Source organism: Anthonomus grandis, chromosome 2 (assembly GCF_022605725.1).
Source record: "Anthonomus grandis grandis chromosome 2, icAntGran1.3, whole genome shotgun sequence".
In the NCBI taxonomy this organism is placed as follows: Eukaryota; Metazoa; Arthropoda; class Insecta; order Coleoptera; family Curculionidae; genus Anthonomus; species Anthonomus grandis.
Window position 1 is genome coordinate 4,505,201 of NC_065547.1, and position 15,537 is coordinate 4,520,737.

The 15,537-nt window shown below is 31.8% G+C and overlaps 1 protein-coding gene across 3 annotated transcripts in view; it reads right to left on the minus strand.

Moving 5' to 3' along the window:
* Nucleotides 1–7,591: 7,591 nt before the first annotated feature.
* Nucleotides 7,592–15,537, minus strand: part of LOC126750068 (uncharacterized) — a 133,667-nt gene continuing 125,721 nt past the window's right edge. For all 3 annotated transcript variants that reach the window (XM_050459566.1, XM_050459567.1, XM_050459565.1), the window contains 5 exons: nt 14,071–14,222; nt 13,875–14,014; nt 13,499–13,580; nt 9,469–9,602; nt 7,592–7,829 (listed from right to left, as the gene is read on the minus strand). In XM_050459566.1, coding sequence (XP_050315523.1) covers nt 7,685–7,829; nt 9,469–9,602; nt 13,499–13,580; nt 13,875–14,014; nt 14,071–14,222 — 653 coding nt within the window. In that variant the 3' untranslated portion in view covers nt 7,592–7,684. The remainder of the gene's footprint in view (nt 7,830–9,468; nt 9,603–13,498; nt 13,581–13,874; nt 14,015–14,070; nt 14,223–15,537) is intronic.

The following is a 15,537-nucleotide window of genomic DNA, read 5'->3' on the forward strand; positions in this document are numbered from 1 at the left end:
TATGGAGTTCTTATTAATATATATATATATAGAGGGTGTTATAAATTGGATGGTAGTTTCTATAAATTTCCCTTGAGGTTCGGAAAAAAATAATGTATAGTAAGTAATAAGTAAAAATATTTTGATTATTAAAAAAATGAAAATAAACCAATATATTTTTTTTCAAAGAAGTCAATAGGAGACTAGAAAATTTGGTATTGTTAGACTAATACCAACAACTTTCTTAAAAATTAACCCCAAAATTTGGTTAAATGTTGACCCTTGAATTTATAACACCCCCAAAGTTCCGCAGTACAAAAAGCTCAAACAAAGTAATTTTTACCTTTTAATTATCGAAAATCACCATAAGAAATGTCATACTGTACGTTATTTATTAATAAAAAATGCATTTAAACGAATTCATGTAGGTTACAAAAAAAATAAATAAATATCGTGTTTATAGACTTATTTATGACGAATTATTAATGTTAAACGATAAATATTGTTGTCGTTATATTGTGACACGAACGAAATTTAAAAAAAAACCAACGTTTATACAATTACCGTAGTTTTATTTATAACAAAATGAAAAACTATGTATATAAGTACTATTTGTATATAATATAAGGCTTTATTCGTATGTATATAAAAATCACGCTACAATAAAATATGGTAAAAAAATTATATAAAAAAAACTGTCACAATCACACACACATATATAAATATAACGTTTAGGTTAAGGTAAGTTAAATAAGTTTACCAGTAAAAAGTTTCGACCATTTTATTGTCATCTTTAGTTCAAATATACAGTGTGATTTTTGTTGCATTAAACTAGTTGTTCTTCGCGAGGAATTATAAAAGTGTTTTTAGGCCAGGAGTTACCGATACCAAATTTTACGATTTTCTTTTAAATCCCTGTGATCCGAAAACAATTTTATTCATTAGTCACAAGTAACAAAAGTTTCACAGTATGGCAACGTGGTTTGTTTTAGGGCGTGGTCTAAACTTTGCCCGGGATACATCTACCCTTAATATCTTAAGAGGAGAGATATTTTTTTGTTGTCAATGGGTTTCATTTAATTGTTAACAAAGTTTTTTTTCGGTTTTAGGCCAAGGGGTAAAGATACCAAAAAACTGAGTATTCTATTAAATTCTGTAGAAAAAGTGACCTGAAAATGAATACATTGGTAATGAATTTATTTAAATATAAAAAAAATTTAATTGCAGGAAAACTATCAGTGGTACAAAAATCTGATTTAACTATTGGATTAGATGGGAAAAATTAGCTACAAATGAGTATTATGCTGATAGGTTTATCTATTTTTATTTTAATTTTTATGAAAGAAATATTAAGAAAAAATGAGTACCAAATCGATATATTAATTTGAATTTTTAAACAACATTATTTTCAATTTTAGGAAAATCATCAGTGATTTGGGAAAAAATTAACTGAAAACGAATACACGTCGATCAGTTAATTTTTATATTTAAACAAAATTTTGTTATAGAATTATAGAAAAACTATACTTAACTGAAAAAACATCATCTAAAAAATCTGATCTAGCCATTGGATTACTTGGACGAAACTAGCTAGAAACGAGTATCATGTCGATCCGTTTATTCCAATTTTTGAACAAAACTTTCAATTTCAAGAAAACTATCGAAAGTACCAAAAAATTGGTATTATCAATGGATTAATTAGGAAGAATTAACTGAAAATGAGTACCATATCGATGAGTTAATTTAAATATTCAAGCAAAATGTTAAATTTCAGGAAAACCATTGGACTTCACCATTGGATTACGTAGACAAAAATAGTTAAAAACGAGTGCCACGTCAATGGTTTTGTTTTAATAAAAAAATAATCATTTCAGGAAAAGCATCAGTGGTACCAAAAATCTGATTTAACTCGTTCGCTGCCAATGACGCATATGTTGCGTTATGGCCTTCTCCCACCGCATATGCACACTTATGGCACACTCCCGATGACGAGACATTTGCCTCCAGTGCAATTATAATTTTAAACAGACAGCATAGAGAAATGAATATTAAACTTTTTAACATACTTTTAATTACTCTATGACAGACAGTAATATTCTGGCTTTTGAGGCAGACTGTTGCGCTCACGTCGGCAATTTTGGCGCCGTTAAGCACGTGTTTTTGCATTGTTGGTTTTGGGAATTTTTGTCAAGTTAGAGTGTTATGGATAACGAAATTCCGGGGCCTTCAGGCCCGAAAAAATTACGTAGTGATTGGGAAAGAAGGAGACCTCTAAGGTATGATGAACTGCTGAAGTACGCTAACGATTCAGAAAGTGAGCAAGGACCATTCATGGATAGTGGCAGTGAATATGAGCCTTCCAATAATGACGAAAGTTCAGGGCCGGACGAGGTAAATTTTCAACTGCCTGCCTCTCTTGCTGCAGTACAAAGCGACGATAATTTGCCGACTATTGGTTGGACTGACACACTTTGCTTGAATAAAAATCCATTCTCAGGTAATTCTGGCCTACAAGTAGATGTACTAGACGACTATGTTTATGGATTTTTTAATTTATTATTTACGGACGAACTTTTGCTACATATCGTAGACAAAACGAATCGATATGCGGAAGAACTTGTTCTAAGTGATAAAACTAGTGAAAAATCCCGAATTACGACTTGGAAACCACTTACGGTTTGCGAACTCAACATTTTCTTTGCTTTGCTGCTTCATATGGGTCACATCCAAATAAAGAGAACCCAGGACTATTGGAAGACAGATCAGCTTTACAACTTGCTTTTTTTTACACACTATATGAGCCGAAATAGATTTTTGATCATAATGCGTTGTTTGCATTTTTCAAAAAATCCCAATAGAGGAGAAGCTGAATTTGGGGATCGTTTGCATAAAATAAAATATATTCAAGATTTTCTAAATAGCAAAATGGATGAAATTTATTATCCTGCTAAACATTTATCCCTGGACGAGTCAATGGTGTCATGGCGAGGACGATTGCGGTTTCGCCAGTATATTAAAAACAAGAGACACAAGTATGGAATGAAATTATATATCCTGAGCGAACCTAACGGGCTAGTTTTAAAAGTTAGAGTATACACTGGTGCAGAAGATGATATGTCAGGGAAAGGATATGCTACAAATATTGTATCGGCATTGATGCAAAACTATTTAGACAAGGGGCATAGTGTGTTTCTTGACAATTTTTACAATAGTTATACCCTTGCCAAAGAACTATTACAATGCAAGGCTTTTGTCACTGGAACGCTAAGAAAAGATAGGAAAGAAAATCCCAAAGATGTAGTTGAGGCAAAGCTCAACTCAAGAAGGGGGAGTACTAACAAAATGTTCTGAAAATATAGTGATTGGAAAGTGGCTAGATAAAAGAGAAGTTTTGTTTATTTCAACGGAGTTTGCCGGTAATTTTTTTGGAATATGTCGAAAATAGAAGAGGTGAAAGAAAACTAAAACCTAAGGCAATAATAGAATATAATAAAAATATGTCAGGTATAGACCGTCAAGACCAAATGCTGTCTTATTATTGTTCCGAAAGAAAAACTCTAAGATGGTATAAGAAGTTGTTTGTCCACTTTTTGTCAATTGCCACATTAAATAGTTTTCTTTTGTATAATAGATATTCTTCTAAAAGAAAACTCGATTATTATGATTTTCGAAATACTCTTGTAAAACAACTTCTTTCTGAAGCAAAAAAACCATTAAACAGGTTAAAAGCAATGTTGCCAGCAACATCTTAATGGAAATGAAAAGCAAATTAGAAAAAGATGCAGAATGTGTTACGTTCACAAAATTAGAAAAGATACGGTATACTGTCCAACCTGCCCAGATACCCCTGGAATTTGCTTAGGAGACTGTTTTAAAAATTTTCACAATCGTAAATAAATTTAAAAAAATAAGTATTTGGTGTTTTTTATATTAGTTATTATTTTTTAGCATTTCTGTCTTTTGTTTTATATTAGTAAGTGCTTATATGTCAATAATAAAAAAAATTCAAAAAATAAAAATATTTTTTTAAGTAACCATGACGCACGTGTGGCGACGTCGGCTTTTCCGAGGTAAATTTTTTGCACCAAGCCGATGACGCAATCCTTGCGTCATGGGATCATGTCACTGCCAATGTCACAAATCTGTCTAAGTGACAGATGAATCGTGACAGATTCTTGAACGTTTTAAAAAAAAAAAATTCTTCGGTTTTTTAGAATGTTGTTAAAAAAAATTTTGGCAGCGAACGTGGATAAGTTGGAAAATATTAGCCGATAATGAGTATCATGTTAGTCAATAGACTAATTTGCATTTTTAATCATCAGTGGTACCAAATAACTGATATTAACATTGGATTACATGGGTAAAAATAGCTAAAAACGAGTACCATGTCGATCGGTTTATCTAAGCTTGTATAAAAGTTTTGATTTTAGACCCAGGGTTTAGATATATTAAAAATCTGAGTGTTTCATTAAATTCTGTGGAAACAATAATTTAAAAATGAATATTCGATAAATAAGTCGATGTATTAATTTTAATTTTTAAACAAAATTTTCAGTTTTAGAAAAACATCAGTGGTACCAAAAATTTGATTTCATCCTTGGATTACTTGGACAAAAATATCTAAAAACGAGTACTATGTCGATAGGCATATTTTAATTTTTAAAAACTTAATTTGATTTTCAACCAGGAATCAGAACGATCGAAATTTATAATATTCATGGATACTTCTCAAAAATATTCATTATTCGCAAGTACAAAAAAAAATTTATTAAAAATGTCACAACACGGCAACGTGGCCTAATTTAGGACGTGGTCTAACCTCTGTCTGGGGCACATTCAGGGGAACTACGGACAAAATAACATATATGGACAAAATGACATATATTATTTTATTATTACACCATTATTTCATAATTCGCGCCATTTACCACCCTACCGACTAGTATGTCACGTGCTCCAAACGATTGGCGATCACCTGCGATTTAATTTAATATAAAATAATAATAAAATAAAATAAAAAGTATTACTCTCTTGCCCTTTAACAGCTGCGAAGGCAGTAACCCGGCCTTCGCAGTTTCGCACTCCAATCCTTCCACACACACACCTCTCCCGCCCTCTCCATTGTTATTCCTGTCTCTCCCCCTATCCCCCCTTTGCTCAGGAAGCAGAGCCATAAACAAAAAGATGCCTGCCCAAAGTCCATTAGCTGACATGTGACAGCAAGCCACGAAAAGGGCAACACCCACGCCAGGGTACGCCCGGATGCAATGCCATGAATAAGAAGATCACCTGCGAAGCGGGCAGTCGGGCAGGGCAATATTCAAAATTTAGTTAGGCGGAGGCAGTCGTATAGTGAACGTATATGGTGTTCGAAAATTTTCCACGTCTGAATTTGTTTTTCGATTTTTTGGCGAAGTTTTCATTATTTAATCAATTGATTTTGTTGTAAATCAATGCCCTATTGTGTATTGTAAGACATGGATCCATTACTTTGATAAATACATAACATTTATTGCACAATTTCAATATTAAATTGTTACGTTTTCAATATGGACAAAATTACATAATGGTAATCGGGGCAAAATGACATAGTATGTAATTTTGTCCGTTATAATTTAACACGCTAAAAAGTATCATTATATTTATTCGCTTACAGGTAACAGTGCTAGTATGCCGCGCGACTATAAAAGAAAAACCAATCGGTAATCTTGGAGGGACTTGTCCATGAAAAATGCAATCGAGGCTGTTCAGCAAAATAAAATGGGTTGGCTTTTAGCCTCCAAGACGTTTGGTGTTCCTCAGGCGACCCTTAGACGGCATGCATTAGGAAAGAACAAATCATTAAATGCCACTGATAAAGGATTAGGCAGATTCAAACCTACTTTTCCCCCTGAAATTGAAAGACAGCTAGTTAATCATTTAAAATTACTAGAAACACGACTTTTTGGTTTCACTCGTAAAGACGTTCAAAACTTAGCTTTCCAGTTGGCCGAAAAAAATAAATTTGCCCATATTTTCAATGTAGAAAAACAAAGAGCTGGACAAGAATGGCTAACCGGATTTTTAAATAGGAATAAAGATATTTCAGTACGCAAACCAGAACCGACTTCAGCGGCTAGGGCTCAGGCGTTTAATAAACCGCACGTTGAGAAATTCTTTAGGGCATATCAAGAACTGTTGGATACACACAACTTTTCACCGGACCTATGCAAAGGCTAATCTTAGTGAAAAGGTTCTCCTCATCCTCGATGGTCATGCTAGTCACAAAGGATTAGAAGCACCGACATATTATGCTAAAGACAATGGTATAGTCATATTATGTCTGCCACCACATTGCACCTATCGGATGCAACCTTTAGATATATGCTTTTATGGACCTTTAAAAACCTACTTCAATCAGAAAATATCAAAGTGGTTAAAGCTTGATCCAGGCCGCGTAGTGACTCACCTGCAGATAGGGAATTTATTTAATCAGGCATATGGCAAATCCGCTACCATGCAAAATGCTTGCCAAGGATTTATAAAAACACTGGTCTTTGGCCGATATCTTTCCAGAATACATGTTTCAGCCTGCCGAGACAACAAATGTTTCAATAATGACTCCTGAACCGATATCCATAGAGATATTAGCAAGCTCAAGATCTGATAATAATGAAACTGCTTCTACCCTACCAGATGAAATAATCCGTGATAAAGAGAAGCCTGGACCCTCTAAAGATGCTTTGCTCGTTTTATCACCTATGCCGCAGGTCAAGGAAAGAGAAGACCAAAGAAGCAACAAACTCATTTAGTCCTTACTTCTACGCCAAATATGAAACAAAAAAGAGAAGGGTTACAAGAACTGTATTTGATTACAATGAGAATGACAAAGATGATGAATCCACAAGTCATACGCAAATTGACGAAGACGATTGCCCTTGTATATATCGCAACGACCTGTTATCGCGTTCGAAACCTGGTGAGAACTGGTTACGATGTAAGGTATGTTCACAGTGGGCTCATGCTATTTGTGCCGACGTGCCTCAAAAGACAAAAATGTTAATTTGCGAACTATGTGTTCCTGATTCAAAGTAGTTTTGGTGTACGTCATTTTATCCATAGAACATGTCATTTTGTCCATTTAGTATGGACAAAATGGTTTTCTGTTACATTTTAGTGTTTAGCTTTTAACTTTTTATACCTTTACAATTATTTGCAAAATATTTTGTTACATGAAAAGTTGATGTGTCAAAGATATTTGTTACATACTTTGACCTTCTTCACTGTTTGAATTAAAGTTTTATGGAGCAATATGAAAACTGTATGTCATTTTGTCCATAATTCCCCTACCCTTAATATATTAAGAGAAGAGAATTTTCAAAATTCTTAAGAGAAGAAATAGTAGTAGTTGTTTGTTGTCTTTTTTACCAGACATGAATACAACGTAGTCAACTCTTAACATATCACTCCCATTATAAAAACCCATTTGAGCCTCCTTAAGATGACAATAAAATGATCGAACCCCAATATAAAACAAACCTGCAATTACCGCGTCACAAAAGACTTGGCTGTATTCCTTAAAAAAAAAATAAAATATGCAACTTTATAATCGTTTTGCACGAATAAAAACGTCTACAACGAATTATTTATTTAAAACTCGAAAGGCAATTGTCCGGGGGCTTACATATCACATTTACAGTAATTTCTCTCATAAAATAAAATTTCTCTACGCCACTGTGGTGCCGTTCTGCCATTTTTCTTTATGCTGATCCAATCCGAAGGCGGAGTCATAGTTTCCCTTCGAGATGAAGAGCCTTTTAAAGTGGGGGGTGCAGTACAACAGTCCTTGGTTGTACGAGTAAGAATCCATTCTGAAAATGTATTATTTAAAGTGAATCATGACTTTCAAAGGAATTTGCACAGAAGTAAATAGCTCCGCTAGTGCGGAGCTATTTACATCTGTGGTATCTGGTTCACAGCTTAGGTTCAAGCTCTGAAGGTCGATATTTTCCTTAAAAACTGGATTATTGCTATTTAATGAATGCAAAACCGTCAATTTATCCTATTAGTCTGAAGTGCTCTAGGGTAGTTCCAGTAGAGCTATAGAAACGACCCTTTCAATTATATGCCCGTTTCTATTATGCCTAGTATTGGTAAGGTACTAGAAACAATACGACAATCACAAATAACAAAATATTTTGAAACAAATAATTTATTTATAAATTCCAGTTTGGTTTTCGGTCCTACAGAAGTACAGTTGGCTCTATACACAGTCTAGTAAAAATAATAAATCAAAGCTTTGAAAAAACAGAATGATTTAACAAAAGCGTTTGACTGCGTCTCATCCAGGTTACTTATACATAAAATGAACACGTATGGTTTTGATTTAAGAAATAAAAATATAAAGACTCTTATCTTAGTCAGTGGAAACAGTATGAAAATATAAAAAAAAACAAGTCAGATCTAATTGACATGGATTTATGGGGTGTCCCAGGGCTCTGTGTTGGACCCTCATAATTCATTATAGGGTGGTCCAGTTAAAACGTCATAATTTTATTACGTGATTGAGAATTTGAAAAGAAATAGACATTCATTATAAAATTTTTCTCAGAAATGTTTAATACCAAAGATACAGGGTGTTAAAGTTATGAATAATTATTTGTTTATTTATCATAACTTTTAAACTACCAGCTCAATTTTTTGAGCTGGTAGCCAACTCATTTTAATTAAAGTTCAGTTGCAGGTCATTGTAGTGAATTGTTAATTACTAATGAAGAAACTTGAGAATCTTAAAAGTTTACTTAAACTTATTGAGTAAACCTTGAAACTGTCTCAATTACCTGGAAAAATTGATAAATTATTCCAGAAACTTAAAAATCATAATAATTTACTTAAACTGATTAAGCAAATTCTTAAATTACTTTCAATTATCTGGAAGCAATGAAAAATTATTCCAAAAATCGGTAAATCATCAAAATTCAGTTGTACTGATTCAGTAAATCTTCAAACTGCCCGTTATTTCCTAGAAAAATTAAAGAAACTTGAAAATCATCAAAATTCATATGTAATTGAGTCGTTAAAAAATCTGAACCTGTCCTCAATTTCTTAAAAAAATAATCCAGAAACTTCTAAAACGTAAAAATTCATTAAAACTTAAGTAAATCCTCAAGCTGCGTTAGTTTCCTGAAATAATCTCCAAATGCCCTCCTAAATGCATTTTTTTATTAAAGTAGTGGGGACAAAAATCTAGCTGAAGAAAGAAAAAAAATATATATTTGAAAATTTGTTAATTTTAAGAAGAAATTTGCAAACTTCTCTAAAAAAAATATCGTAATCAATAACCCGATTATAATAAAAACGAATGTCTTTCATAAACTGTTAAGCAGCATTTCAGGTACACAGGATCATTCTGGCCACGTTTTCTAACCAAGCATTATTAAAATCAAGTTTTACCTAATAGTCAGATGTTCTTGGGCTATTATTAATTAATTTACCTATTCAAACACTTACCTCAGTACACAGGAACATTCCATACACTTAAAGCAACCCTTATGGTAAATATTGCCGTGAATAGAGATCTTTTCCAATGGGTAAACTTTCTCCTGGCAGCTCTGGCAGGTTTCCGTTATTGTTGTCGAAATTTCCTTTAAATAGTTAATGAAAAAACTATGGTATGGTTTTTCCGATGGATATTATTAAAATGTTGCGCTTTTGAATTTTCTTTTTTGTGTTATACCAAAAATTCGTTGTCGATGCGAATATTCTCGATTTGAAAAATGTTTTTTGATTACGGAAAAACCATTGATAATACCAAAAAAATCTAAATGTTGATTTAAAAAAAAGGTACTTGACTTAGGGAAAAACAATTGAAACCCATAAAGGCGGTGGCAGATAAATAAGTTTTTATTAAAATCACTCAACATATTTTTAAAAAAATTGGCACAATAATAGTATGTCTAAAAACATGAAAAATTGTAGTAGTGGCAAGCCTGTCGTCGAAATCCAATAATAAAATATATATAAAAATATCTATTACCTAACGTAACAAACAATATAAATATATAAGCTATAAGAGGTTAACAGAGAGAGAAAAAAAATAAAACTTAACAAACAAAAATTCTAAATTTAACATTTATTATGAATTAACAAACGGGAAAGAAAAGGAACGATCTATAATATAACATTTAAAGTGTTTTCTTTCTGTTTATTAAATACATACTCAGAGTTATACAAAAAGTGAGAAAGAAAACCTTAACTTCTATTCCAGTTATTATAAATAAATTGACCATAAAACACGTTGTACACATTTCCTACAAGAGATCTCTAATTGAAAACACCGTATATAAAAAAAAATCATATATACAGAAAAAATATTTTTTTTGGAAATTTTGGCTGTTTAATGGAATAGAAACTTTGATTAAATCGAATTTTTTTTTGACATTTAATAAATAAGTAAATCGTGATGAAGGACGACATTTTTTTAAAGTTAAAGTTGTTTCACTGGAAAAAAAAAGAGGAAAATCGTTAAACTTTTGCATTATTTAGTTCGGAATTACATCAATTTGCTCTTAAGTATTAAAAAGAAAAAATTGTTTTTTATGCACGTCAGTATTGAAATTATGAATCTAAAGTGATAAATTCTGTGTGTTTTTTCTTAAATGGTTCTGTAGATATATTTATTTTTTAAGTCTCAAAATGAAATTGAGTTGATGAGATATTTTATTAAATGTGTATACTTAATTGTTATTATTAAACTACATACAATAAATAAAGATAATATTATACATGGTGGTCCAGTTTAAACGTCATCAATTCTAATACGTGATAGAGAATTTAAAAAGAAATAGACTTTCATTATACAATTTTCCTCAGAAATGTTTAATAACAAAGATTTAGGGTGTTAAAGTTAAGAATAATTAATTGTTTATTTATAATAACTTTTAAACTACCAGCTCAATTTTAATTAAATTTCGCATGCAGGTTACTGTAGTGAATTATCAATTACTGATGAAGCCAATTTTTAAGAAAATTGCCAGCGGCGTAACATACTTGGTCCTTTTTTGCCTCAAATCTGCGAGGTGATAAAATATTTTTTTATAAGAAGTCAACTGTTAGATTCTCCATTTAATTTGGAAAAAAAAGTTACGCTTTCAAAATTATCATTTAAAGCACTGTTTTTAAAATATCTTAATTTAATTGTTCAGAAATACCTGCTAAAATATTGATGCAAATATTTGGGTATAATATTGGACTCTATAACTTAATGTTAAAACTCAAAATCTTCAATCAAAACTTTCTTCCGCTACAAGATAGAAACAAATTGCGCGCGTAATATAGACCATAATATCGACAACCATTTTCTGGCAGTACGCCGCGGGCCATTAAACAAAGTATACGTACCTAGTGCGAGATTTTGTGTTTTCACGTATCCAAAGTAAGTATGCTATATTTCTTATGCATGTGTAAACGAGTCTGTATGTGTATTTGGTTAGTTTGTCGGTTTTCATTAGTTAGGCCATTAAAGTAGCTTTATTTTTCTTTGGTTTAAAATTGAAATTCATTTTGTTTGTAGTAAATATGGTGTCATTTATTTAAAAAAGTCGTTTGGGGTCAGTTGTAACTGGGACGTTTGTAACGTTTCAACTGACCCCGCCGTTCATTTCTAAAATGAAATAAATTGTAATTGAGTCTGTAGTATGTTTAGTTTGTTTGTCAGCTTTCATTAGTTAGGACATTAATCTAGTAAATTAATTAGTTTATTTCATTTCAGATGCCCCGTAAAAGACTCCCGAAAACTGATCGTTCAAGTCGAGATATATCTTTATATGAATCTGCATATGTAGAGCTCAAAAATGTAAGTTCTCTACGCTTAGCTGCCGACCAATTTGGGATCTCTCATGTGTCTTTGTACAAGCGAAAGAAAGAAGGTGCGGGGAGTACTGAAAGTCAACCACCTGTTACAATGGACTATAAACCTGCAAATAAAGTTTTTAATGAATTTCAAGAAACCGAAATGGTAAAGTACATACAAAAAGCTGCAGACATTTATCAAGGTCTGTCAACCAAAGATATTCGGAGAACTGCGTTAGAATTAACCATTAAATATGATATAGATAAACCGGACACTTGGATTAAAAACGGCATGGCAGGAGAAGACTGGTTTTACAGTTTTATGTCAAGACACCGTGACTTATCAATAAGAGCACCACAAGCAACCAGCATAGCCAGGTTTCAATTGTGCAAATGTTTCTGTATTTTTTAATAATCTTGCCAAAGTTTCGGATCGAGACAAATTTGAAGCAAAGAATATTTACAACGTAGACGAAACTGGTGTGACAACAGTCCAGAAACCAAATCGAATTGTAGCAAAAAGAGGCATGAAACAAGTGGGTGCAATTACCTCACAAGAACGTGGTACACTCGTAACAGTTACGGTGGCAATAAACAATGAACAATGTAAGTGTTCTTTTGCGAATCTTAAACGAATTTGTCTATTTTTCGTTGAAATTAAAGGTTTTTTTTACCGATCTCCTGGCTTTTAAGTTGGCGTCACATAAACGTCTTCGAATAGATCGAACTGAAAGGGAAATGCTGGGATATGCCTTTTTTACATCATCGGCGGAGAAAAATGGATTTCTTATAGAACATCGTCTAATTAGCTTGTTAGTTGCAGATGTTGTTTTTTTGGGTCTACCTGGCTTAGAGATGCTGGCAGTAGTGCCAGTAGTTTGCCACAATTTGATTTGTTTACAAGTGACACTTTTATGAAGATCAAGTTCTCTAGCGATTGTTACTTGTTTCACTGTGCTTCTTAATTATAAGTTTTTTTATTTGTTCAGATAAATTTATACCTCGAGGCATTTTAATACTAAAAAGGCTTCTCCACAATCGAAAACGAACTGCTTCAAACGAGACCTATTTAATTTAAAATATTTTATACAAAAAGTTTCTCTATTTATCTCCTCAAGTAAAAAAAACATTGTTTACTATTTACATTCCTGTGATAAATCTTCAAACTGTTTTGGTATGAATTTATGGCTTAGGCTAAGACAAACATTTTTAATACATGGTATCACAAAAATTTTGAATGGATTATTAAATTTGAAAATAAATAAAAAAAATTTCTACTTTTGGCCGGCACTGTATATATAAACATTCTGAAATAGCCTTTTTTTTAATTAAAAATCTTATATTTTTGAATTTAAGTTTTTTTTTTCATAAAGTTTATAGGATTATATTTTCTTCCATTTTTCAACAATAACGTGCATAAAATACTATCCATATAATAATTTTTACTTAATTACAAATGCGACATAATTCCTCAAAAAAAAAAACTATGAGGAGCAACATGCAAAAAAAAAAGAATATAAAGGGGGGGACTTAAAAACGAAGAATTAGTAACCGAAAAAATAAAAAAAACAACAACAGTAGGAAAACACAAAAAGAAAATTCAAACGCAAAAAAAAACGAAAAAAAAATTGTTAAAAAAAATGATAAAAAATCAGCGAAAATGGAAAATTTCCAAAAAAAAAACACTTACCACAAAACGATTTGGCTTCACTCGCGGCGATTTTGACGATTCGGTGCTCACTTCCCTCATTTGCTCGAATCTGGCTCTCAATCTAAAAAATATTTTTTTTAAGAAAAAACTAATGTCACTGTTGAATTCCTCGGGTCAAGTTAGCTCAAATAGAGGATTATGTCGATCAAAAAATTTTGATTTTCGGCAAATAATTGTTAGAATCAATAGTCTACTACTAAATAATCTAATTTGACCACAAAGTTATTTTGAGGGGTTACATAGATGTGTTAGCAAAAAAGTTTGTCATACTCAGGACTAACAAGAGCGTCAACCAAATTTTTCAAATTCTTCACTAAAACTGACCCCAAAATGAAAATTGTAAGTACAAACTTACACTCTGGTAGATTCGATTTGAGACTGTTCCTCGCCAAACTCCTCGACGATATTCACGTTCTGTTGCTCCTTTTTGATCTCGTTCGCCTCCCACCTCTCGAATTTCGCACGTAATTGTTTTGCTCTGGCCGCTTTTTGAGCCTAAAAAATTTTAAATTTTCAATAACCGTTCATATTCAAGTGTCATCGAAACATACCTCAATGATATCCTCGGGCAATTTTCCGGTGGTGTCGACCTCTTCCTCCTCCTCCTCTTCTTCTTCGTATTCGGAAGATTCTTCCTCCTCACTTCTGGATTCAGGTCGTGCGGGTTCTGGTGGTGGGGTGAAGCATTTTAATGGTTTGGGACCTGAAGAATAAGGTATTATAGAAGTTTCTCGGTTTTTCAGTTAGAAATCTAAATTTTAGCGAGAAAGAAATTTCGAACAAAGGATTATACAGTGACCGCCTAAAGTTCCGCATAAATTCGATAAAAATTAGAGACATTTTCAAAATTAGAGAGATTTTTTGAGAAAACGCTCGGTATCAAAAACATATCTGTTTTTTCTTCCACCCTGTATACAAACATTTATGTGAAATAATGCTAACTTAAAATAAAAATCGACGGGTCCGAGCGTATTCTCAAAAAATCATGTCTCTAATTTTTATCGAATTTATGCGGAATTTTAGGCGGTTACTGTATATTTTTTATATGAAAACGGTACGTCTGAGAAAAGAAAACAAAGATTACTCTAAATCAAACGAGGATTTCAAAAATATTTTTTAATTGAAAAAAAAAAAAACAGCGGCGTACCATTCTTTTTAAGAGTTAACTATAGGTTCTAGCCGTAAATTATGTATTAGAAAATAGTATTAGAAACTACCAACTAATTTTTAGTTGGTAGTTTCTGCTAATCCTTCCAAGTTTGTCCCACAAATTATGAAACACCCTGTATATTACATCCCAAAAACTTTGTAAATTATATTTGTACATATGTAAGAGTTTTATATTTTCATTATTCTGCTATGTGCTTTTATTTTAATTTTTACACTTTTTAACCTTCTAGTTTTAGGTTTTATATTATTAATTAATATTTACTATATTATATTATTATATAATTTTGAGATTGTTGTTTTTTGCTTTATTACATAATTTTAAGTATTTTTGTATACATTATATCAATACATTGTAGTTTATAAGGTAAGGTGGGGTAAGTGCGACCAAGAATTTTAATAGCGCCTCTTTACATCTTCATATTTTTTTAAAATATATACATTGCCGAATTAATTTTTGTTTGCGAACTTGTTCAGGAGTTTCCTATAAAGATATAGTATTAAAAATATAAAGACTTTTACAAACTTTGGAAATATAATAATATATATTTTTAGTTGCAGGTGATTGCTCTTCCCCAACCGGAGGGGGAAAGTGCAATCGGACATAAAATAAGAAGTTAAATCGTATTATAAAAAAAAACGGGAAAGAGCATCATATTTCTAGTAAGCTTAAAAAATCGGAATAAATTATATTTTTGATATAACTTTAATATAAAATGCGTACCATCAGAAAAAAGGAAACGATATTTTTAAATTTAACCATATTTTTTATTTAAACCAAAGGAATGTAACAAATAAGTGGAAATTTGAGAAAAAGTACAAAAAAACCAAATCCATATCGCAATTTAGTT